The 18,120-nt window shown below is 38.0% G+C and overlaps 1 protein-coding gene across 29 annotated transcripts in view; it reads left to right on the top strand.

The window, feature by feature from the left end:
- Positions 1-18,120, top strand: part of DST (dystonin) — a 297,979-nt gene that overhangs the window by 82,876 nt on the left and 196,983 nt on the right. For all 29 annotated transcript variants that reach the window (XM_085217868.1, XM_085217869.1, XM_085217848.1 and 26 more), the window contains one exon: positions 14,158-14,219. In XM_085217868.1, the coding sequence (XP_085073994.1) occupies positions 14,158-14,219 (62 nt within the window). The remainder of the gene's footprint in view (positions 1-14,157; positions 14,220-18,120) is intronic.

Genomic DNA, 18,120 nt, shown 5'->3' on the forward strand with positions numbered 1-18,120 from the left:
CTGGCCCTTTGTTCAATAAGCTTTAGTACTATTGTAGGATCTGATAAATCATTTTGGTATCATTGTCACAGATGATTCAAGTGATGCTGTATTTCCTTTTTACATGCTGCTGTGAGTATGGGGAAAAAAAACAGATTGTGGGGTAAAATATGCCATTTTAATTCATTGTTTAGGTATGGAAATTTTCTTTAAGAAAGAGTGATAATTATTTCAGGATAATTTTTAATGTGACTAAATTAGCGTGGTTATTCTTTTCTCTGCATCTTAAGCTCACAGCTCTTATATGTCTTTTATAGGATAAACACAACCACATAAAGATATTATGTGATTACTACTTTTATTAGCGTAGGTATAGTATTTGTTTATAAAGACCAGAAGCTTTGTGGTCATACAAAACCTCATACAGAGATTTCATAGCTTTTTGTGAACGTTAGAGACAGAGATGTATTCTTCTTTAGACTGTCCATGTGGTAAGCCTGCACTGTTGGCTAAAGGGGAGGGATAGAGAAAGTGGATAAATGCTCAGCAAGTTTGCGTGCTGTCTGAAATTTAGAAGAACAATTTAAGATAGGAAGGATAAGTAATTGAGACTGTATTCCTATAGCATGCTGTTGAACACACAGTTCACATGCAGTTTAATGTTGCTTTCCATTGCTTTTCTAGAAGTTTGTACAACTATATGTTCTGTATAGCAACACCGAATTTGACAAGCAGTCACATCTCATTGTTTGAGTTAATGATTTATATATTTTTCTACTGAATATCTTCTTGTACGGTTCAGCAAAACTGTTCAGTCAGGCAGTTTTTGTTTAAGTGAATGTAAAAATTGTTTTGCTACTAAGAGCTAATCCATTGTAAAGTGGATTAAGATTTTAGATTCTCTCAGTGAAACACAAAATGTAATGGAAACAGTTCAGCTCGAAGAAAGAGCTTGATTTGGTTTTGTGTAGCAATCAAGAAAAGTGGTCAAAGACATTTCCAAATCATCTGACGTGTATTTTAAAATTAAAGTGTGTTCTTCACACCGGGTCTTCCACTGAAATTGTCTGGAATACTTTCTTTTTCATGTAAGCTTGTATTAAATGCCCAGAAGTCTGGTAGCAGACATAGAAAACATCAAGCATTTATTTTTACGTTTCTTTGTTGTGGAGTAGAGTCTGGTATTGTTTGTCAAACTGGAGAGAGAACAACGGGCGAGTGTGCTGATGGAGATGAAGGCAGGGGTAGCATTGCACACAGCTGTGCTGTAAACATCAGCAGATGAGGTTTTGTGTTGATTTTTCTTTTTCTTTTTCTTTTTTTTTTTTTTTTTTAAAGCCCAGTGATTCTGATTCTTATTCTGGTTGCCTTTGCTATGTACAAACTGAATTAATCTCCTTTGATTGTAAGTAGATTAGTATGTGTGAAAATCATACTGTGCTTGGGAGAGTGTTGATGTGTACTTTGTACACCACATTAAAGTTTCATGGCCCTCGCCTGCATTGAAGAAATGGCAACGTAAACTGTGATATTTAGTGGCTATACTACATCACATGCAAGCATTGCTGTTCTCCCTCCATTAATGTCTTCTCTCAGGACCTTTCTGTGGATTTCATAGAGTTTATTCTTCTGTTTTTTTCTGCAACAGAGAGCACAGTGAGCAGAGCAGGATTTGATATCTATCAGAGCAGAAGAGCAAGAAAGCGTGGAGTTGACATAAATCCCACTGGCTTTGGGCTCTTGGAGAAAATGCTTGCAGTTTTCTTAGTGCAATGCTTCTTATTATCATTGAGTTTGCATTGCCTTGATGAAATGTTCTATAGTCTAATAAGCCTTTTGCTCTTTTGTTAGTCAGTCACATCTTGCCAATGTTAGATTTCAGTTGAAACTCAATTTGGCATTTTAAAACACAGAAACTGTCATCTGGCATTCTAGAAACCAACTTTTAATTTGTCTCAACACTTCCTCATATCTCACTAAAATAAATGCGTGAAACTTCTCTTTTTTTAAATGAGATTAAATTCAGGTTGAGGGGGTGATGCAAAAAGGTGGTACGGCCAGAAGCTGGGAAGCACTGTGATATACCTCCTAGGGCACTGTAGTGTCTACTGAGATGTTCTTTTAGACTGTGCTCAGCTGTTACGTGTCTTGACAGCTGGATGTGATGTTTTCACATGGGCGTTCTTCTCCTGTAAAAGTCAGAACTCAAATAATACTGAAAACCGAAGTGAAATGGAAAACAGTATTTTTATGTCAGTTTTTCAGTGACTCTCAACTGCTGTCTGCAGAATTTTTTCTTTTTTGTGCTCTTTGAATTAGAGGTCAGCATCTTTCTCATTCTAGGGCTTGAGAGAGAGGATTGCACAAAAGGAAGCTTTGCAAAGAGATTTACTAATGGTTAAATTTCAAGAGGATTTTCCTTTCATGGGTCAACTGCTGTTTTAATTTTCTCCTTCGCATTTTTTTCTTTTCTTTTTTTTTAACCTGGAAATTGGATAAAAAAAGAATATTATTTGGATCAGTATAGAAAATAAAGAATCTGAATTTATTAGACATGCAAATTTTGAGAGTATGTGGAACATAGTTGGAGGAGAATTTGTATATGAGAAGGAATGTAATTAGGTGTGGAAGGGAATTGTAAGCAAATAGAATATAAGAACCAAATTAACTATTGCAATAAGAACACAGGATGCTATATTGACTGTACCCCTAACCCCTTAAAATGAAACAGGCTTACAGGTAACTGCTATTATTTCCTTATCTCATATTGGATATTAGGAAAAATTTCTTCTCTGGATGAGAAGTATAGGAACACACTGCTGAGGGAAATGGTGGAGTCGCTGTGCCTGGGGGTGATCAAGAAGCAAATACATGTGGCACATAGGGACATGGTTTAGTGGGTCTGGTGGTGATGGGTTGGTGGTTGGACTTGATCATCTTAGAGGTCTTTTCCAATCTTTATGAATCTATGATTATTTCCTTTTTCTCCTGCAGGCTGTTTGTACCCATTGTTGATTCCCTGCCTTATACTTAACCTATGAACTTTCAGGAGCTGGGACTCGAATTTAATGTGTGCTTTTAATCTCATTGTAACTCTTGTTGCTGGGACAGGAAGACACAAGAATAATATTTTTTGAGGTTATTTCATGTGTTACTGACTATGAGATGTGAGTTAGTTACTAACTACAGTAACATTACAAAGTGCTGGCTGATTTACAAAGTGGTTTCCTGGGGTTTCTCTTGATTTTAATGCATGTAAACATACTCAATTGACAATATTCCATCCGTGCAAGTGTGATATTCTTAGTTTACAATATCTGTTGATGTTTTACACAGCATTTTCTATGTAGGGTGGTAAACCCAGGCACACCTGTGTAGATGTATGCAGATGAGTTATCCCCACAAGGTTCAGGAACATATCAATTGAATTCTTTATTCTCCTTCAAGCATAAATAGGAAGTAGTGTCAGGAAAAAGGTCCAGCTGAGAATTTCATGAGTGCAGTTTCTTGTTGAGCCAGATGGGTGTGCAATTAGCAAATTTTTGAATATTTTCTAGATACAAAGCATTCATTTGTGGTCCGTTGCATTTTCCATGTTCTTCTGAATTTATAGAGTTGAGGTGCAGTGCATTACAGAATATCACATGCCCAAATGGTGAGCCAGTCTTTTTTTTTTTTTTTTTTTTTAATTAAGATTTTTTTTAGATGATTTTGTCTGCATGTGGTCTTTATTTGGAATCTTGAGGTGGTCATCACTCTATTGTATCACTGGCAGTTCTACAGTTGTACCTCTATCTAGAACAAGGTTTAAACTTGAACCTCCAAAAATGTAAAAATCTCTTTGTTTCTAACGCACTATAATGGTAACGAAGTATTCTGTATCATGTCCTATGTCTTTCTGTTTCAGCAAAGAATCTATTTAGCAATCTATGTTGATCTGGATTAAGACTGTTGATGTTGCAGTCAAACATGTCAAAAATCAAGCTGTTTGTGATCTGATGTATCTGGGAGGTAACTGTTTTGGAGATTGGTAAGAGCATAGCTGTTTTACTGCAGGTACCCAAGGTAGCTTGTTTAAAGGTGCCTGGGGTGTGTTCAACAGGAACCATGGGTTTCTATGCAGCTGGGAGCCACGTGTATTTAGGCCATGTTGACATCTCGAACTGCCTTGGCTCAGCAGGATCTTTTCTAGTTCTGCTTCATTTCATGGAGTTCTGCTAGGGCCTTGTCTTGCACTGATTCAAGAGAAATGTGCTTAGTTGTTAGCATATAGAATTGGGTCTTTTGTTTAAGAAACAGATAGTTTAAGTAAAGCAGGAGAGAAAGGTGCAACCAAATTTTGTTGTTGACTGTACTGGGTCCCAATAAGATCATCTAATCAGTTACCAGACTGTGACAGGAACAAAAATGTCTGCATGTTGTACTTCGTTTCATAGCAGGGTTGCAACTCACCTTCCAGATGGAGTTGTGTCTTGTGAAGCCTTTCACAAGAGCTGATGACAAAGCAAATATCACAGTTTACAGGTGACTAGACTTTTTTTTTTTTAAAGAAGTCTTTTAATTTCATTGCAAGTGTATTGTTAGTGTTTCCAAGTTTCAGATTTTGTGGTGTGTTCCATTCGTCTTAACAGATCAACATATTGTAGTAGTATTTAGTTATGAAGAATTTCAATATTCCAAAGGCAAATACTGTCATTCCAAATTACAGCAATTGAAATTCTACAACATGTTAGTCTTCTCTCCACAATTTAGTCTGTATTAACATTTCATTACTTCACTTGTAAGGCTGGGAAGCTGCTGAAGTGGGTCACTGAAGCTAGGTGAGGAAACACGCATTAAGCATGATGCAGATGAAAGGCTGGTATCCTTGGATTCTGCTTGCAGCTCTTACAATTGAGACAACTTCACTGGGAGTCCCTCCTAAGGGATGTCTGGATGTAATGCAAAATAAAATACTGAAGTTCTTCAGCCTTCCCAGTCTTTTAGTGTGCATATGCCTGTCAGCAAATTGAATTCACATTCTGCCTACAGATTGTATGTCACTTTTAAAACAAACTTTTTTTTTTTCAGACAAAAGTTGTATTTTTATAAATAAATGCATATCGATAAAATGATTTGCAAAAGTAAAACTTGCAGTAATATTTTTTGAAAGGCAGAGAAATAAAAAATATTCTGGTTGAAGAACATATCATAGATCCTAAACATCAATTGTTTTTATGTTGCAAAGTATGAACCCTAATTGCATGCAAGTCAGTGGGAGCTTTATTTCAGTAAAAGTTAACAGTTAACTTCAGTGGGGTCAGAGTTTGATCTTATTTGGCTGTAATTCCTGGAACATGTTATTTCTAGTTTATCTTCAGCTCTTCATACATGTAGTCTGTCATTTAATAGAAGCAGAGTATGAAAGGGAATGCAAGCAAAACTTTTAACCTGATCCATCCTTTTAATCAGTCCAACTCGTTTATGTGGCTGTTCTCCCTGTGGTTTAAGAAAATTGTTTTTCCAAGGAGAGGAAACTGAGCAACCAGGAAATTATGGAGAAGACGTAAATGGAGGTTCTTACTTTATTGCTGTTTATATTAAAAATGCAAAGCTTAGGATAGGAGTGCGTTGGATTCATTTACTAAAGTTTGTGCATGTACGATCTGATATGATGTCCTAAATGAAGCCCTGTAAGAACTAATGGTTTGCCTGGCAGGTGGACGTGGAGGAGGAGGAGCCACTTGTTTCAAAGAACCTTTCTGTATTGATGCATGCCTTGGTAGGGGCAGGTAGAAGCTGAGTGGGATACTTTTTCTGAAAAAAAAAAAAAATCAGGATTTTATGTTTTCATCAGTTTAAAGAAGTGAATCTCAGTGAGGTAGGCTATGCGTTTCAACAGCATTCATTTTTGATTTCTTAAGCAGTAGCATATATTCTTTGTGTAAGAATCCTTGGCTGTCCTACTGCCTACTGATTTTTTTTAAATTTTTTTAACTGCTATTCCAACAAGGTGAAACCTCACCATTATGTCTATTCCAAACTCTCTTATCAAAACTTAATCATCTGGTCTCATAAACTGTAGTTTTTTAAATTTTTTCTGTCTCACATGTCTCTCTCCCTTGCCCCATGCCCTTACTATCTATCTTCCTCCCTATTACCTAAACTCTGTACCATTCCAGTCTGTCTTCAGATATCCTTTTATTCTGTATTTGGCTGACAAGGCCTCCATTCAGTCATTCTAAAAAAAGAAGTAATGTGATGCTGCCTCCAAGGCAAGCTCCTGCAAACAGCTAGTGCTGCTTCCCAAACTGTCCTGGTACATGAACACCAACAGAGACATAAACAAGAAATGTTATGGGTTCTGATTTTATAAATCCAAGGGGAAGCTGATAATTAAAAAGATAAAGGTGGTAAAATATAACATGTTACTTTCAAGCTTGGCTAACATCTTTTGTGCTTTGGGAAGAGCTGATTTAAGAATTGCACCATTCTATATTACAGTGCATGAAATAGTCTTTTTGAAATATAAAAAGTAAAACACAGTGTGAAGCAAAACACACTATAGTAGAGGAAGCAAGGAACTAATAGCCAGGTTCTCAACTGAGCTAATTACTATAAGGAATTTGTCATATTTGCCCAAGTTTATTTTTGGGGGAGTCAGAAGGGGGAAGGAATTTACAATAATTTAATAGATCCTTTAGCTAAGAAGTCATGACAAACACTAAATTTATACTGCCACTCCAGTTCTGAGCAACTTGAAATGTCATTGTTTTCCCATAGTTCTTTTCATGTTGTAGTTGTTACTCCCATTAAAATAGGTCCTGAAACTGTTCCACTTCCAAACTTGGTAGCTCTGGTCTCAGAATGAGTTTGCAGAGATTCCCATAAGAGGCCCCTAATATTGCTTCTTCAGAATCAGAGAATCGTAGGGGTTGGAAGGGACCTTTGGAGATCTTCTGGCGTAACTGCCCTGCTAACGCAGGTTCCCTACAGTAGGTTACACATGAAAGCATCCAGGCAAATTTTGAATATATACATACAAGACTCTACAACCTTTCTTGGCAGTTTGTTGCAGTGCTCTGTAATGCTTAAAGAACAAAAGATTTTTTTTTTCATTTTCAGATGGAACTTCCAATGTTCCAGTTTGTGCCTATTGCCCCTTGTCCTGTTATTGGGCATCACTGTAGAGAGCTTGGCCCCATCCATTTGACTCCTGCACTTTAGATATTGAAAGGCATTGATGAGATTGCCTCTCAGTCTTCTCCATGCTGAACATTCCTATATCTCTCAGCCTTTCTCATAAGAGAGATATTCCATGTCCCTAATCGTCTTTGTGTCCCTCCGCTGGACTCTCTTTAGAAGTTTCACATCTTTCTTGAACTGGGGAGCTCAGGACAAGACACAGTACTTCAGATGTAGCCTCATAAGGGCAGAGTAGTAGGGGAGGATCACCTCCCTTGACCTGCTGACCACCTTCTTTTTAATGCACCCCAGGATGCTATTGGCCTTCTTGGCCACAAGAACAGATTGCTGGCTCATGGCCAACCTGCTGGCCACTGGGTCAGCTAGGTCCTTCTCTGCAGAGCTCCTCTCCAATAGCTCAGCCCCTAATTTGTACTGATAGATGCAGTTATTCCTTCTCAGGTGCAAGAATCTACGCTTGCCATTGTTTAACCTCATAAAGTTCCTCTCCATCCAACTCTTCAGGTCTTACTGAATGGCAGCACAATCTTTTGGTGTGTCAGCCATTCCTCTCATCTTCGTATCATCAGCAAACTTGCTGAGGGTATATTCTATCCCTTTATCCAGGTCATTGATGATGTTGAACAAGACCACTGGACCCAGTACCTGAGCTATGCCAGACAGCCAGTTCTCAATCCATCTCACTGTCCACTCATTATCTCACAATTGCTAAGCTTACTTATGAGGATGTTACGGGAGATAGTATCAGAAGCTGAAGTCAAGGTAGACAACTGCTCTCTTCTCATCTAACCAGCAGTCACGACATCATAGAAGGCCACAAGATTGGTCAAGCATAATTTCTTCTTGGTGAATCCACATTGAGGGCTCCTGATAACCTCATTTTCTTCCACTTGCTTGGAGATGACATCTAGAATAAGCTGTTCTATCACTTTCCCAGGAATTAGGTGAGACTGACTGGCCTGTAATTTCACAGCTGCTCCTTCCTGCCCTTTCTGAAGTCTGGAATGACTCCTGTCTTTAAAGATCTCTCCCCTCCTCAGTGACCTTTCAAAGATGATGAAAACAGTTTGACAATCACTTCTGCCACCTCTCTTAGTACTTGTGGGTGCATTCCATAGTGACCCATGAATTTGTGTTTGTCACGTTTGCCTATATGATCTCTGACTAGATCCTCCTTGGCCAGGGGAAAGAGGAAGGTCTTCTTTTCCTCAGACTCTCTCTGTTATCTCCAGGGTGTGGGATTCCCAAGGGAAAGTCTTAACAATAAAGACTGAAGCAGAGAAGGTGGTCAGTAACTTTGCTGTCTCAGTGCCCTCCATTACCAGGGCACCAACCTCATTCAGCAGAAACTTGTTAGCAATTTGGCAGGAACTCAGTGTAGCTGTCAGTTTATTAGCTGCATGAATGCTAATTCAGCCTTGAAATTTTTATAGGAGAAATTATTTATATATTTCTTTGTTTTTATTATTGGAAGTCATTGCTAAAGCATGTTAAGTTTTTATATGTTGTGTCTTTGAATATTTGAAGCAATAACACACCTCTAGCACGGGTCTGTATTCATAGACTTTACTATATTATAAATTGGAGTTCTGTTTATTAATTCCTTAGTTTATCTAGTTTAGGATACTGTGCAGAATCAAAGATAATCCTGGTGCTTTGTACCAAGGGTAGGTTTTGCTGCATTGTTATTTCAGGTAGTTCAAATTGATATACAAGGCATACAGATAGATGTGCTTTTAAAATTGCTGTAATGAAGAACACCCACTAATGATGTGAAAGCCTGTAGATTATGTATTAGTAAGGTTATTCAACACTTCTCTACAGGGTTCTGTATTTTTTACTTTGCCAAGCTAGGCTTTTGCTTGAAATGAGATCTTCCTTTCTGTTTCAGACTCTGATAGACTTGCTGGGTGCCCTCCGGTTCTTAATTAGGGAGAATGACTAATTGATTAGACTTTGGAGGTCATGTGTGAACATAAGGTTGAGTTTGCAGGAGTGGAGGGGAAGGCCTCCTAGGTAAAGCATTTCAGCACTTATGTCTTCTGTAGCTATATGATTCTGGGTGTCATAAAACAGGTGGCTTCCCAGAAGAGGATTAATTAATTATGCTCTATTTTTTGAGTGTGACATTTGAGATACTAGAGTCTAGTTTGTGAAAGTGCTAAGCAACAGAACTTACAAGAACTGACCTCTGAACATATGATTTCTCTGACAAATTGGATTTTCAGTGCCTCAGTACCTAGTTTTTAGTAAGTTTTTCAGTTCTTCCTCTCTCTATGAAATGGAAATAATACCTTTCTCCTTTCCTAGGAATTTTGAATAACTATTCTGTACCATGTGCTCAGACATTACACTTAAGAACACCAGAGGCAACTCTACAATTAAGTAAATATTTTTCTTCTGAGTTTGAAGAGTGAACAGTGAATAGGTTCGATGCTTAGAATGCAACAGCAATGTGAAATACAATATTAAATAATTACTCTGTAAATGAGTAGTATGCCCTAGACAGCAGCCTAGTGAAAGTGGTCGTTTAATTAAATATTATGGTGCATATTCCTAAGAGGGTTTTTTTAATGTTTCTCAGCCAATCTTAATTCCAATTTTAACTCCACTCTTGAGTGGGTGTTTTTTTTTTTATTTTTTTTTTATTTTGCAACATTAATAATGTTCTTTCAAAATATTTTTTTGAGTTTAAATATAAACAAGTATGGTAAACGGAAGAAATTTGTGCAGAAAAATTGGTGTGTTAATGCACAAGTAAACAATAACTTGCATTAGGGCTTTTGAAAGTACATGTACGAATGTAGAAAAACTTGTTGCCTATCTGGCCACTCATGTTAGCAAACAAAATATCAATAGAGAAACAAGCTTAACTTAGGAGTGCAGTGCAGAAGAATTTTTTTTTCCAAATCTTGTCACTAAAAACTCCCAACTTTGGTATTTTCACCATTAGAATGAAGAGAGAAGTACAGATATTTGCAGTGCATCTGGAAAACAGGACACTGAATGTTGAGTTAACCTCAGAGGAATGCTTGGCTGCTTCTCTCCAGGAAGGCATTGTGTTAGGCATCACTGCCTAGTGTTGACTTTGGTGTAATTCTGGTAAGAAAACTGTCTGCCATGTAATCAAGAAGGATTTGTGGAAGGAAACATCAGTGTTGGAAGCATCTGGTCCCTAAATTTACTTGGTCATAGTGGTAGAACATCTAGAGTGGAAAGGGACCTATGAGGATCATCAATTCCTGGCTCCACAGATGGCAACCTAACAGTTAACCTGTTATTTCTAAGGGTGTTGTCCAAGAACATGCAGTGAGATACCATAGATGCTGCAACCACCTTTTACCTACAAATGTTCTAATCTGGAACTCTGCTGTAGTGTAGATTCATAAAGTAGGGCATCAGTCTATTAAGACATCAGGCATTTTATTGGGGTACTTTCCAAAGTGTGGGGGGAAAAAAAAAAAAGTCTTTTAGTTTGGTATGGCTGATATTTGTTGTGGACGTTGTTCTGACACATCTGCAGTAACAGCTACAGCAGAGACACTCAAGTTGATTACTTAGCTAGTGACCACTCAGAAGTACGGTGTATGTCCTTTCTTTCAACAGCCAACTCACCTACATTCAGCTTTGCCTGAGGCAGCACTTCCTCTACGTGTTTCACAATGACGTCCTTACTTTGCCACTTAGTTGACACAGGCAAGAAAACAGACTTTCTGGTTGGAAAAACTCATCATTTGTACTCAGAGATGCATTAAAACACTTAAAGTTCAGAACAAACAAACACGCGTGCTGAATTTACTGCTTACAGTGAGTTAAATCCATAGTGTTCACAGCTTTTCCTTGCTGTAACAGCAGATAGGTTGTTTGCTTGTAGGTTTTTTTTTTTTTTTTTTTTTTTTAAAGGGGAGTTACTACTTTCTGTCAGCTAGAAACCTGAGTCGTTGCTCGGCTTACCTCTCCCTGCAAGGGAACTCTGAAGTTTTGAAGTGAAGAATGCAGTCATTCACTAAGGATGAAAAGCGATGGAGTGGGGAGCTGGTGGAGCTGATGTGCTGCGTGGGTCAGTAGTGAGCTTTGCAGTGAACTTTGTAGCTTCCAGCAGCAGGTTTGCTTTGTAATGAAAGGGCATTAGAGCACTCTGGGGAAAAACTTTTCACCAGAGCCTTTGAAGGGGTTTCGTTTCTTAGTTTTGAATTACTTTGGCAGTAGGCTGCCTATCTGCTAGTTACTTCATTTGGTGTTTTGGCTTCGGTGCGCTCTGCTCAGAGGTCAGCTGCATAAAATAATGTTATACCGTACTTTCATCCTAATGTGCATTTTCTTAACTGAAAGAGTTTGTTTTCTGATTAAAAATCACAAGTGCTCTTTTATTCTAGTGCTTTTTTTCAACATGGCACTTTTATTTTTCTTCCTTTTTACACCTTCGTTCGTTAGAGCTGTACAGTTTTTTTCTATGAGTGCAGAAAAGTGTAATGTATGGATATATAAGGAATATGGGGAAAAAGCATCATTTTTTACTTACTTTTCGTTAGAAGTAGGGCTGAAATTAATTGTCACTACATGTTCTAACAAGTTACGTGGAAAGGGATTTTTTTCCACTGTTGTCCCAGTAACAGAATGTAAACTGTGGTAGTAGTTAGTCAAAACTAGCTGAGGTTACCTTAGCGAAGAAGACACATTATACACTTGTGGGCTGGCTTATTAAATTCTGCAATTTGGAAAAATTGTGTTCCTTTTAAAATAGCTACCCACAATGGAACAGTTATAAGTAAAGTTACATATTGTTTTCTTTCGTTTCTGAGATTTTGTTCATTAACTAAGATTGATTGAGATTGCTGTTTCATTAACCAAGCTAGGGCTTCTAACCTTACTTGGATGAATTACTCTTGTTGGAAATGCTGCCTTGCTGGATGAAAGCTATAGGAAAATGTATAGATAGAATGGCTTACGCTGAAAGGAACCTTAAAGATTATCCTATTCCAACTGCCTGCTGTTGGCAGGATTGCCACCCACCAGATCAGGCTGCCCAGGGCCCTTCCAACCTGGCTTTGAACACCCCCAGGAGCGGAGCATCCACAGTCTCTCCAGGCTACCTGTGCCAGGGCCTCACCACCCTCTGAGTAAAGAATTTCCTTTAATATCTGACCTAAATTTCCCCTCTTTTAGTTTAAAGCCTCTCTCCCTTGTCTTATCTCTATCTGCTTGCCTGCTTAAATTCAGCCCCCCTCTACTTATAACATATTTCTAAGTACCATTGTGTTCCACATTGGAACACAATGTGGTTTCCCTGAGGTGTTCTCTTCTCCCAGCTAAACAAGAGAACTTCCTCAACCTTTCTTCATAAGAGCACCAAAAACAGATTTTTTTTTTTTAATATATCAGATTTTTCTCTCAAGTAATTCTTGCTTTGCTCGAAAGTTAGTTTCTTCATTCCCTTTTCGAGCCTTCAACTAGAATAAGTTCTCTGTAGAGGGAAAAGAATATGTCAGAAACTTACAGATCTGGAGTGACATGGAAAAGTTGTTCTGGGAACTGTCCCTCTTCTGTGCAGTTTCTGGTACATGTACTAACTGCAGAACTCACTGCCACAGTGAACACAAAAATTATAGATGTTTTAAAATGATCAACCTCTTCCTTCTCCCCCCCAACCCTCCTCCAAATAATCTCTAATGGAAAAAATGTATGTGAGTCACATACTGGAGAACTACACAAAGGCTTTGCAAGCTTTTGCTTGTCTTGTTTTTGCTTTTGTTCCTGAATACTCATTTCTCACAGGTGCGAGGGAAAGTATACAGGGCTCCGTGTGGCCTGGGGTGCAATCTTGTGTGATTTCAGGCCATTTTGAAACACCTCAGTATTACACTGTGACTCAAATGTCCATGGGTGTGGACCTCCCATGACTTTTTTTTCCATTTGTTTATTTTATTTCTTCCTTCTGTTACCTTTGACCAGTCTGCCAAAAGTGGCTTTAGTGTAAAATGTAGGACGTGACTCAATCCTCCAGTGATTGCTGTAGCTGAAGAAAGGGTCTTGTTCTGCTACCTGAGCTGCTTCTCAGCCATACTACAAATAGCACAAGTCAATGAAGCAGCTGCAGTTCTGTTGTACAAGCTCTTAAGGGATCTGGCTATTATAGGCTTATGCAGATGGTCTGGGTCCTGCCCTGCAGCTCCGGCTCCTGGGGGCTGTGGGGCATTTGTACCACCCAGTGACCATGCATAGCTCTGTGGATGTAGAACTGGATGCTTCAGCTGGGGTGGCATTGCTGTTTCTTTAGCATGGCTCTGAAGAATACATGTATGTACATCCCACCCATAACAGGATGCTTTCTTACCCTATTGCTTTTGATATTTCCACTCAGTGTCTGGCGAGCAGCTGTTGGTGCTGCCCTACCTACCAAGGAGCAGTAGCTACTAGCAGTGGCCTGTGTAGCAGTAGCTGGGTCTCATCGGTGTGTTAATCAACACCCCTGCATATACCATGGAGGTTGAAAAGAAAGAGGGTGCTTTCTATGTCTGAAGTGCATTAGAAGAGGTGTGATATTCCAGTAAAAAAAACAGTTGCCAAAAAGCTGGTTTTCATAAAGGAAGGGAATTCCTATTAGTAAATAATGATTTATCAGATTTCAGAGGTTAGCAGTAGTATTTATGCTTCTTAAAAGTTTGCTTTGATCTTTAAAATACATTTTGTGCACAGTCACCTTTTCCTAGGAAGTTACATTTCCATTAGCAGTGCTCCTATTCTAACAGTGGTGCTATAGCCTTGGAAGACCTTACTTAGATCCTCTGCTGAAGAAACCTTTGCGTGACATACTGCAATGTACTGCAAAACATTTCTATGCTATTATTTTAATTAGATAATTCAGAGCTTCTACAGGCTATATTGTTTTAAAACATTATTAAGATGTTAATTTCTTAAAGCCGTCCTTAAATAAAATCTGCATAATTTGTAGAGCTGTTGAAAACCTTTTTCTTTTTTCCTTTTTACCTCCAGATGAACGGGATAAAGTACAAAAGAAGACCTTCACAAAATGGATAAATCAACATCTCATGAAGGTCAGTTGATTTTTCTGTGATGTCTTGATGACTGAATATTACAGCAGTGATCGTGTATTATACTAACTGTTTGATTTTAGAATGCAGTTTCATTGTGTGGTAGTAAGGTAGTCAAGCTAAGAAGATCTTAAATCACAGAGTTTATGGACATATCTTTGAGCAGCCATGAAGGTGCAAAAATACTGCTGTCTGATAATCTAGGGTGTTTGAATACTTGCACTTGAAATTAAAATAAGACAAAGTATAAGGGTTACTCTTTCATTCTGCAAAGCTTGATTTTTTCTTTTTTTTTTTTCCTAGCATTAGACAGCCTTGTCTGTAGTAACATTGATAGGACAAATTAAAAAAATAAAAATAAAATTAAGTACAGTGTTGAGGACAGGGAAGTGACATTGCAAAGGATACCTGTATCTAGTGATATTCGCATGTGTTAGAAACGGAGACTTTCTAGGGATGAAAGTCACTTTTCTTTTGAATAGCACTGAACTTGGCCGCAGGGACAGAGCGCATCATTTAAACAATATGTACAGATCATAGTCAACAGAGAACCAAAGGCTGTGAGTTCACCTTTGCTGCATGGCCCTTCAGTTCTAAATTTAATCTGCTGTTTCAGCATCAACTGTCTAGCCCAGACATTTCTCTGGAGAAACAGATTGCGTAATTACTGAACATAACTGACTTTGATTTCTTTTCAGAGGTTGAATTCATGTAGAAGTCACATTAAATAAAAATAGTATCTATAAGCTGTCAGAGTTGAGATTTAATTAATGAGTACAATGTTCAGATACTGTTGGAAGAATTTGCTTGTGTTCATATTTAGAGAAAAATAACATTTTTAGAGAGTGACTTAATTATCTCTTCTTGTAGCTGTGCTTGTATGTATTTGAGAAATATTGGATGTAGTAGCATTACAGGATTTATTCAGGGATACTTAAAATAAACTTATTTTTAATCTCCTTGGATCTTCAGAGGATGCAGCATTCTAGTTTTGCATCTTTTAAACATTTGAAACCAGGGTATTTCTTGGAAGCAGCATGACTTATGGAGCTAGCATGGCCCAGATGTAAGGTTGATCCCTATTTTTCTTAGTGAGAGAGAGACCTGTCTTCTGGAATGATGTTTCAGTCCTCCCCACCATGACTGAGCCATCAGAAGCAGTCCTGACATTAGGAGCTCTGCACAGCCTTTCTGTGACAAGGGTGTCTGTAGCTACAGAACCATACTAAACAGTGCAGATATGTTTCCTCTGTGAGTTCTCTAGACCCAAAGGAATCATGCTGTGTAGAAACAGCCGCTCCCAGCGCCCTATTTTAGACATCTCACCCTGGTCTTGGTATACCCAAGAGGTCGTGTGCTCTTGCAGCAGTCCTCTGCTTGCTAATGAGAAAGGAGAAAGAGGCTGTAGACTTGCTCTGTTCTCTTCTGAGAGTACTCTGGATTTTACTTCAGATTTACAATGTAAGAAATTTATCCATTGTCCATGACTTCAGAGAAATTAGATTTAAAGGAAAAAAAAAATCACACAGGAAGTTTGCCAGTACTCTGGCAGCAAAATGCAATCTCCAGATTAACCATCGTGCATTTCTCTTTATAATTGAAGATAATTGTTACTGTGTTTCTAGGGGCTACTGATCTTCTTCTATTCTAAAGATGCATTTTAAAGATGCAGGCTTAATTTCTGCCAAAAATGGAAAATCCTGCCTGAAACATTTAAAATAATTTGATACAGGTTTAAAACAATGCCTGTTTCTACAGAAGAGCAGTGTTGTACATGTACTGTAAGTGTACAGTACACAGTTTTAAAACATGCAGAGTCATCGTTGCCACCTCTTAGGAGTAGCTTAGAAAGGATTTAGGATATAAACGTGTAAGGAAATCGCAGTGAAGAGTTCACACTAAATCCTTTTGACTTGCATGCCAAGGTCAGTGTCCTCAGGCCTTCGTTGTAGGATAGTTCTTGCTGCAAATGATTGTAGAGAGAAATATTTATCTATTACTGGCAGTGATTTTTCATCTTCTATAGCTCACTAAACAGTTCTTTATTTGAATTCTAAACCTACACAAATACAATTTATATCAGCTCAAGTTTATCTTTTGGAGATACTCAGTTTGAAAGCAGTTGGTTATACACTGTCAATTTTCTGTTCTTACAGTGATATTTCTAGAACTGTGACTTGCATGGAAGTTAAATTAATCCCTCAGATGCTTTTTGTTAAGATGCATAATGGAAATAAGATCCACATAATGGAAATACAGCAAAAGTAGTGCTATAAAAAAGTGTATTTCTAACAGAGTCACTAGAGTGGTCTTGTTCTATGCATTAAGTTGAATTTCAGTCATAGTTTTCAGCTTTATTACCTTGGATTTAATACAAATACATGCAAGTCATACATGCTCACTGGTTGCCAGTAGCTTGTTGAAGAGGAGAAAATGAAAAGGTAAGAATCAGCTTATTTCATGCATCTCACTAGATTTATACAAGCTAGATGTCTAGAATTTTTTTATAGTTAGCAGAGAGGACAGATCCTTCTAGATATCTTAAATATCTGCCTTAGAGAAAGATAAATTGTGTTCTGGAAATGCTTCCCATTTACAGCCTGAAAAAAGATGTAAACTGTCTTATCTGTCATTCTGCTGTGGTTCAGCAAGAAGTGAATACAGAAATTATGGCAGACTATGGAGAGCAGCAGAATGTGCACCATTCTTATTGGGATGGGAAGAGATTACATGTTTCTTTTAATATTTTTCCTTCTTGTGTATGTTCTTTCCTTTCTCCCCCCCCCCAGTTCTTTTCCTCTCTTCTGTTTGTTGGTTTTTTTCTTCATTTTTTTCTTTCCCTCTCTTGTCTCTTTTTACTTTTTCCTTGCTTGTTGAGTTCTTTTCTGGCCTGTTTTAATACATCTTGTGTTCTCTTGCAACCTAATGTCCTGGGGAAAGTACTGGACTTTTATTCCTTAACAGTAGTATAGTCAAAAGAGTTTTTTCTAGGTCAATATCATGATGCTTTTATGGGTTGCCATTGTTTGGTAGGGGATAGCATGGAAGCCTGCTGTCTCCTAGTAATCTTCTAAATTTAAGGGACTTGCTGAGTAACCACAAAAAACATGGCTGAGAAACATTTACCCTCCTGCCCTCTGCTGCCCATTTTGAGTTGGTTTCAAAGCACGCAGAAGCATACTAAACTTCAGTGAATGAGATTAATCCCTTGTCAGTTCAGCTGACTAGTTAAGCATGTGTTTGTGTACTTTGCTAAACTAAAGCCATAGTCATTGTAGAAATATTTCCTGTAAGCAGTCGTGAGATGCCTATTTTTACAGACAGGTACATAATATGTTATTTACCAAATTCAATCATTTTTGTATTTCTCAGTTCAAGATCAAACGGACTGGCAATGAAGCTTTTTTAATGCTGATCTTTTTTTTTAGAATTTATAATGATTTTTCTAGGGATGGTAAGAGCATTGCACTCATTTAGGCTACTGTTTAACGTCTGATGGCTGGGCTCTGGTTTATATGCTGCCTTTTACTTCTTGTTGACATACAAACTGGAGAGGTGAGATATCAGTCTTGCCTGCTGTGTGGTAGGAGCTTCCAGAAAGAAATTCATATTCCAGGATAGAGTGGCAGTGGGGTGGTGATCTTAGGACTTTCTGTAGCAGTAAGTAGCACCTGACCTAACAAAATGAGCTTTCCTTTGGGAAAAGAAAGGTTTTCTTTCTGGGGTAGCATTGTTAAAGAACCTGAAGTGAAATGCAATTTCCAGTAAAGCCTGAGAATTCTTCTTTAAATTCCTTTGAATCCCAGACCCTGAAATGTAAAAATGTAAAAGCAGACAAATCTTTCTTTCTCATTCAATCCCTTTTTCAAACCAGTCAAAAATATTTTTGCAGTACTACGGCTTA

The sequence above is a fragment of the Meleagris gallopavo genome, chromosome 2 (genome assembly GCF_905368555.1).
Source record: "Meleagris gallopavo chromosome 2, MGAL_WU_HG_1.1, whole genome shotgun sequence".
Classification (NCBI taxonomy): Eukaryota; Metazoa; Chordata; class Aves; order Galliformes; family Phasianidae; genus Meleagris; species Meleagris gallopavo.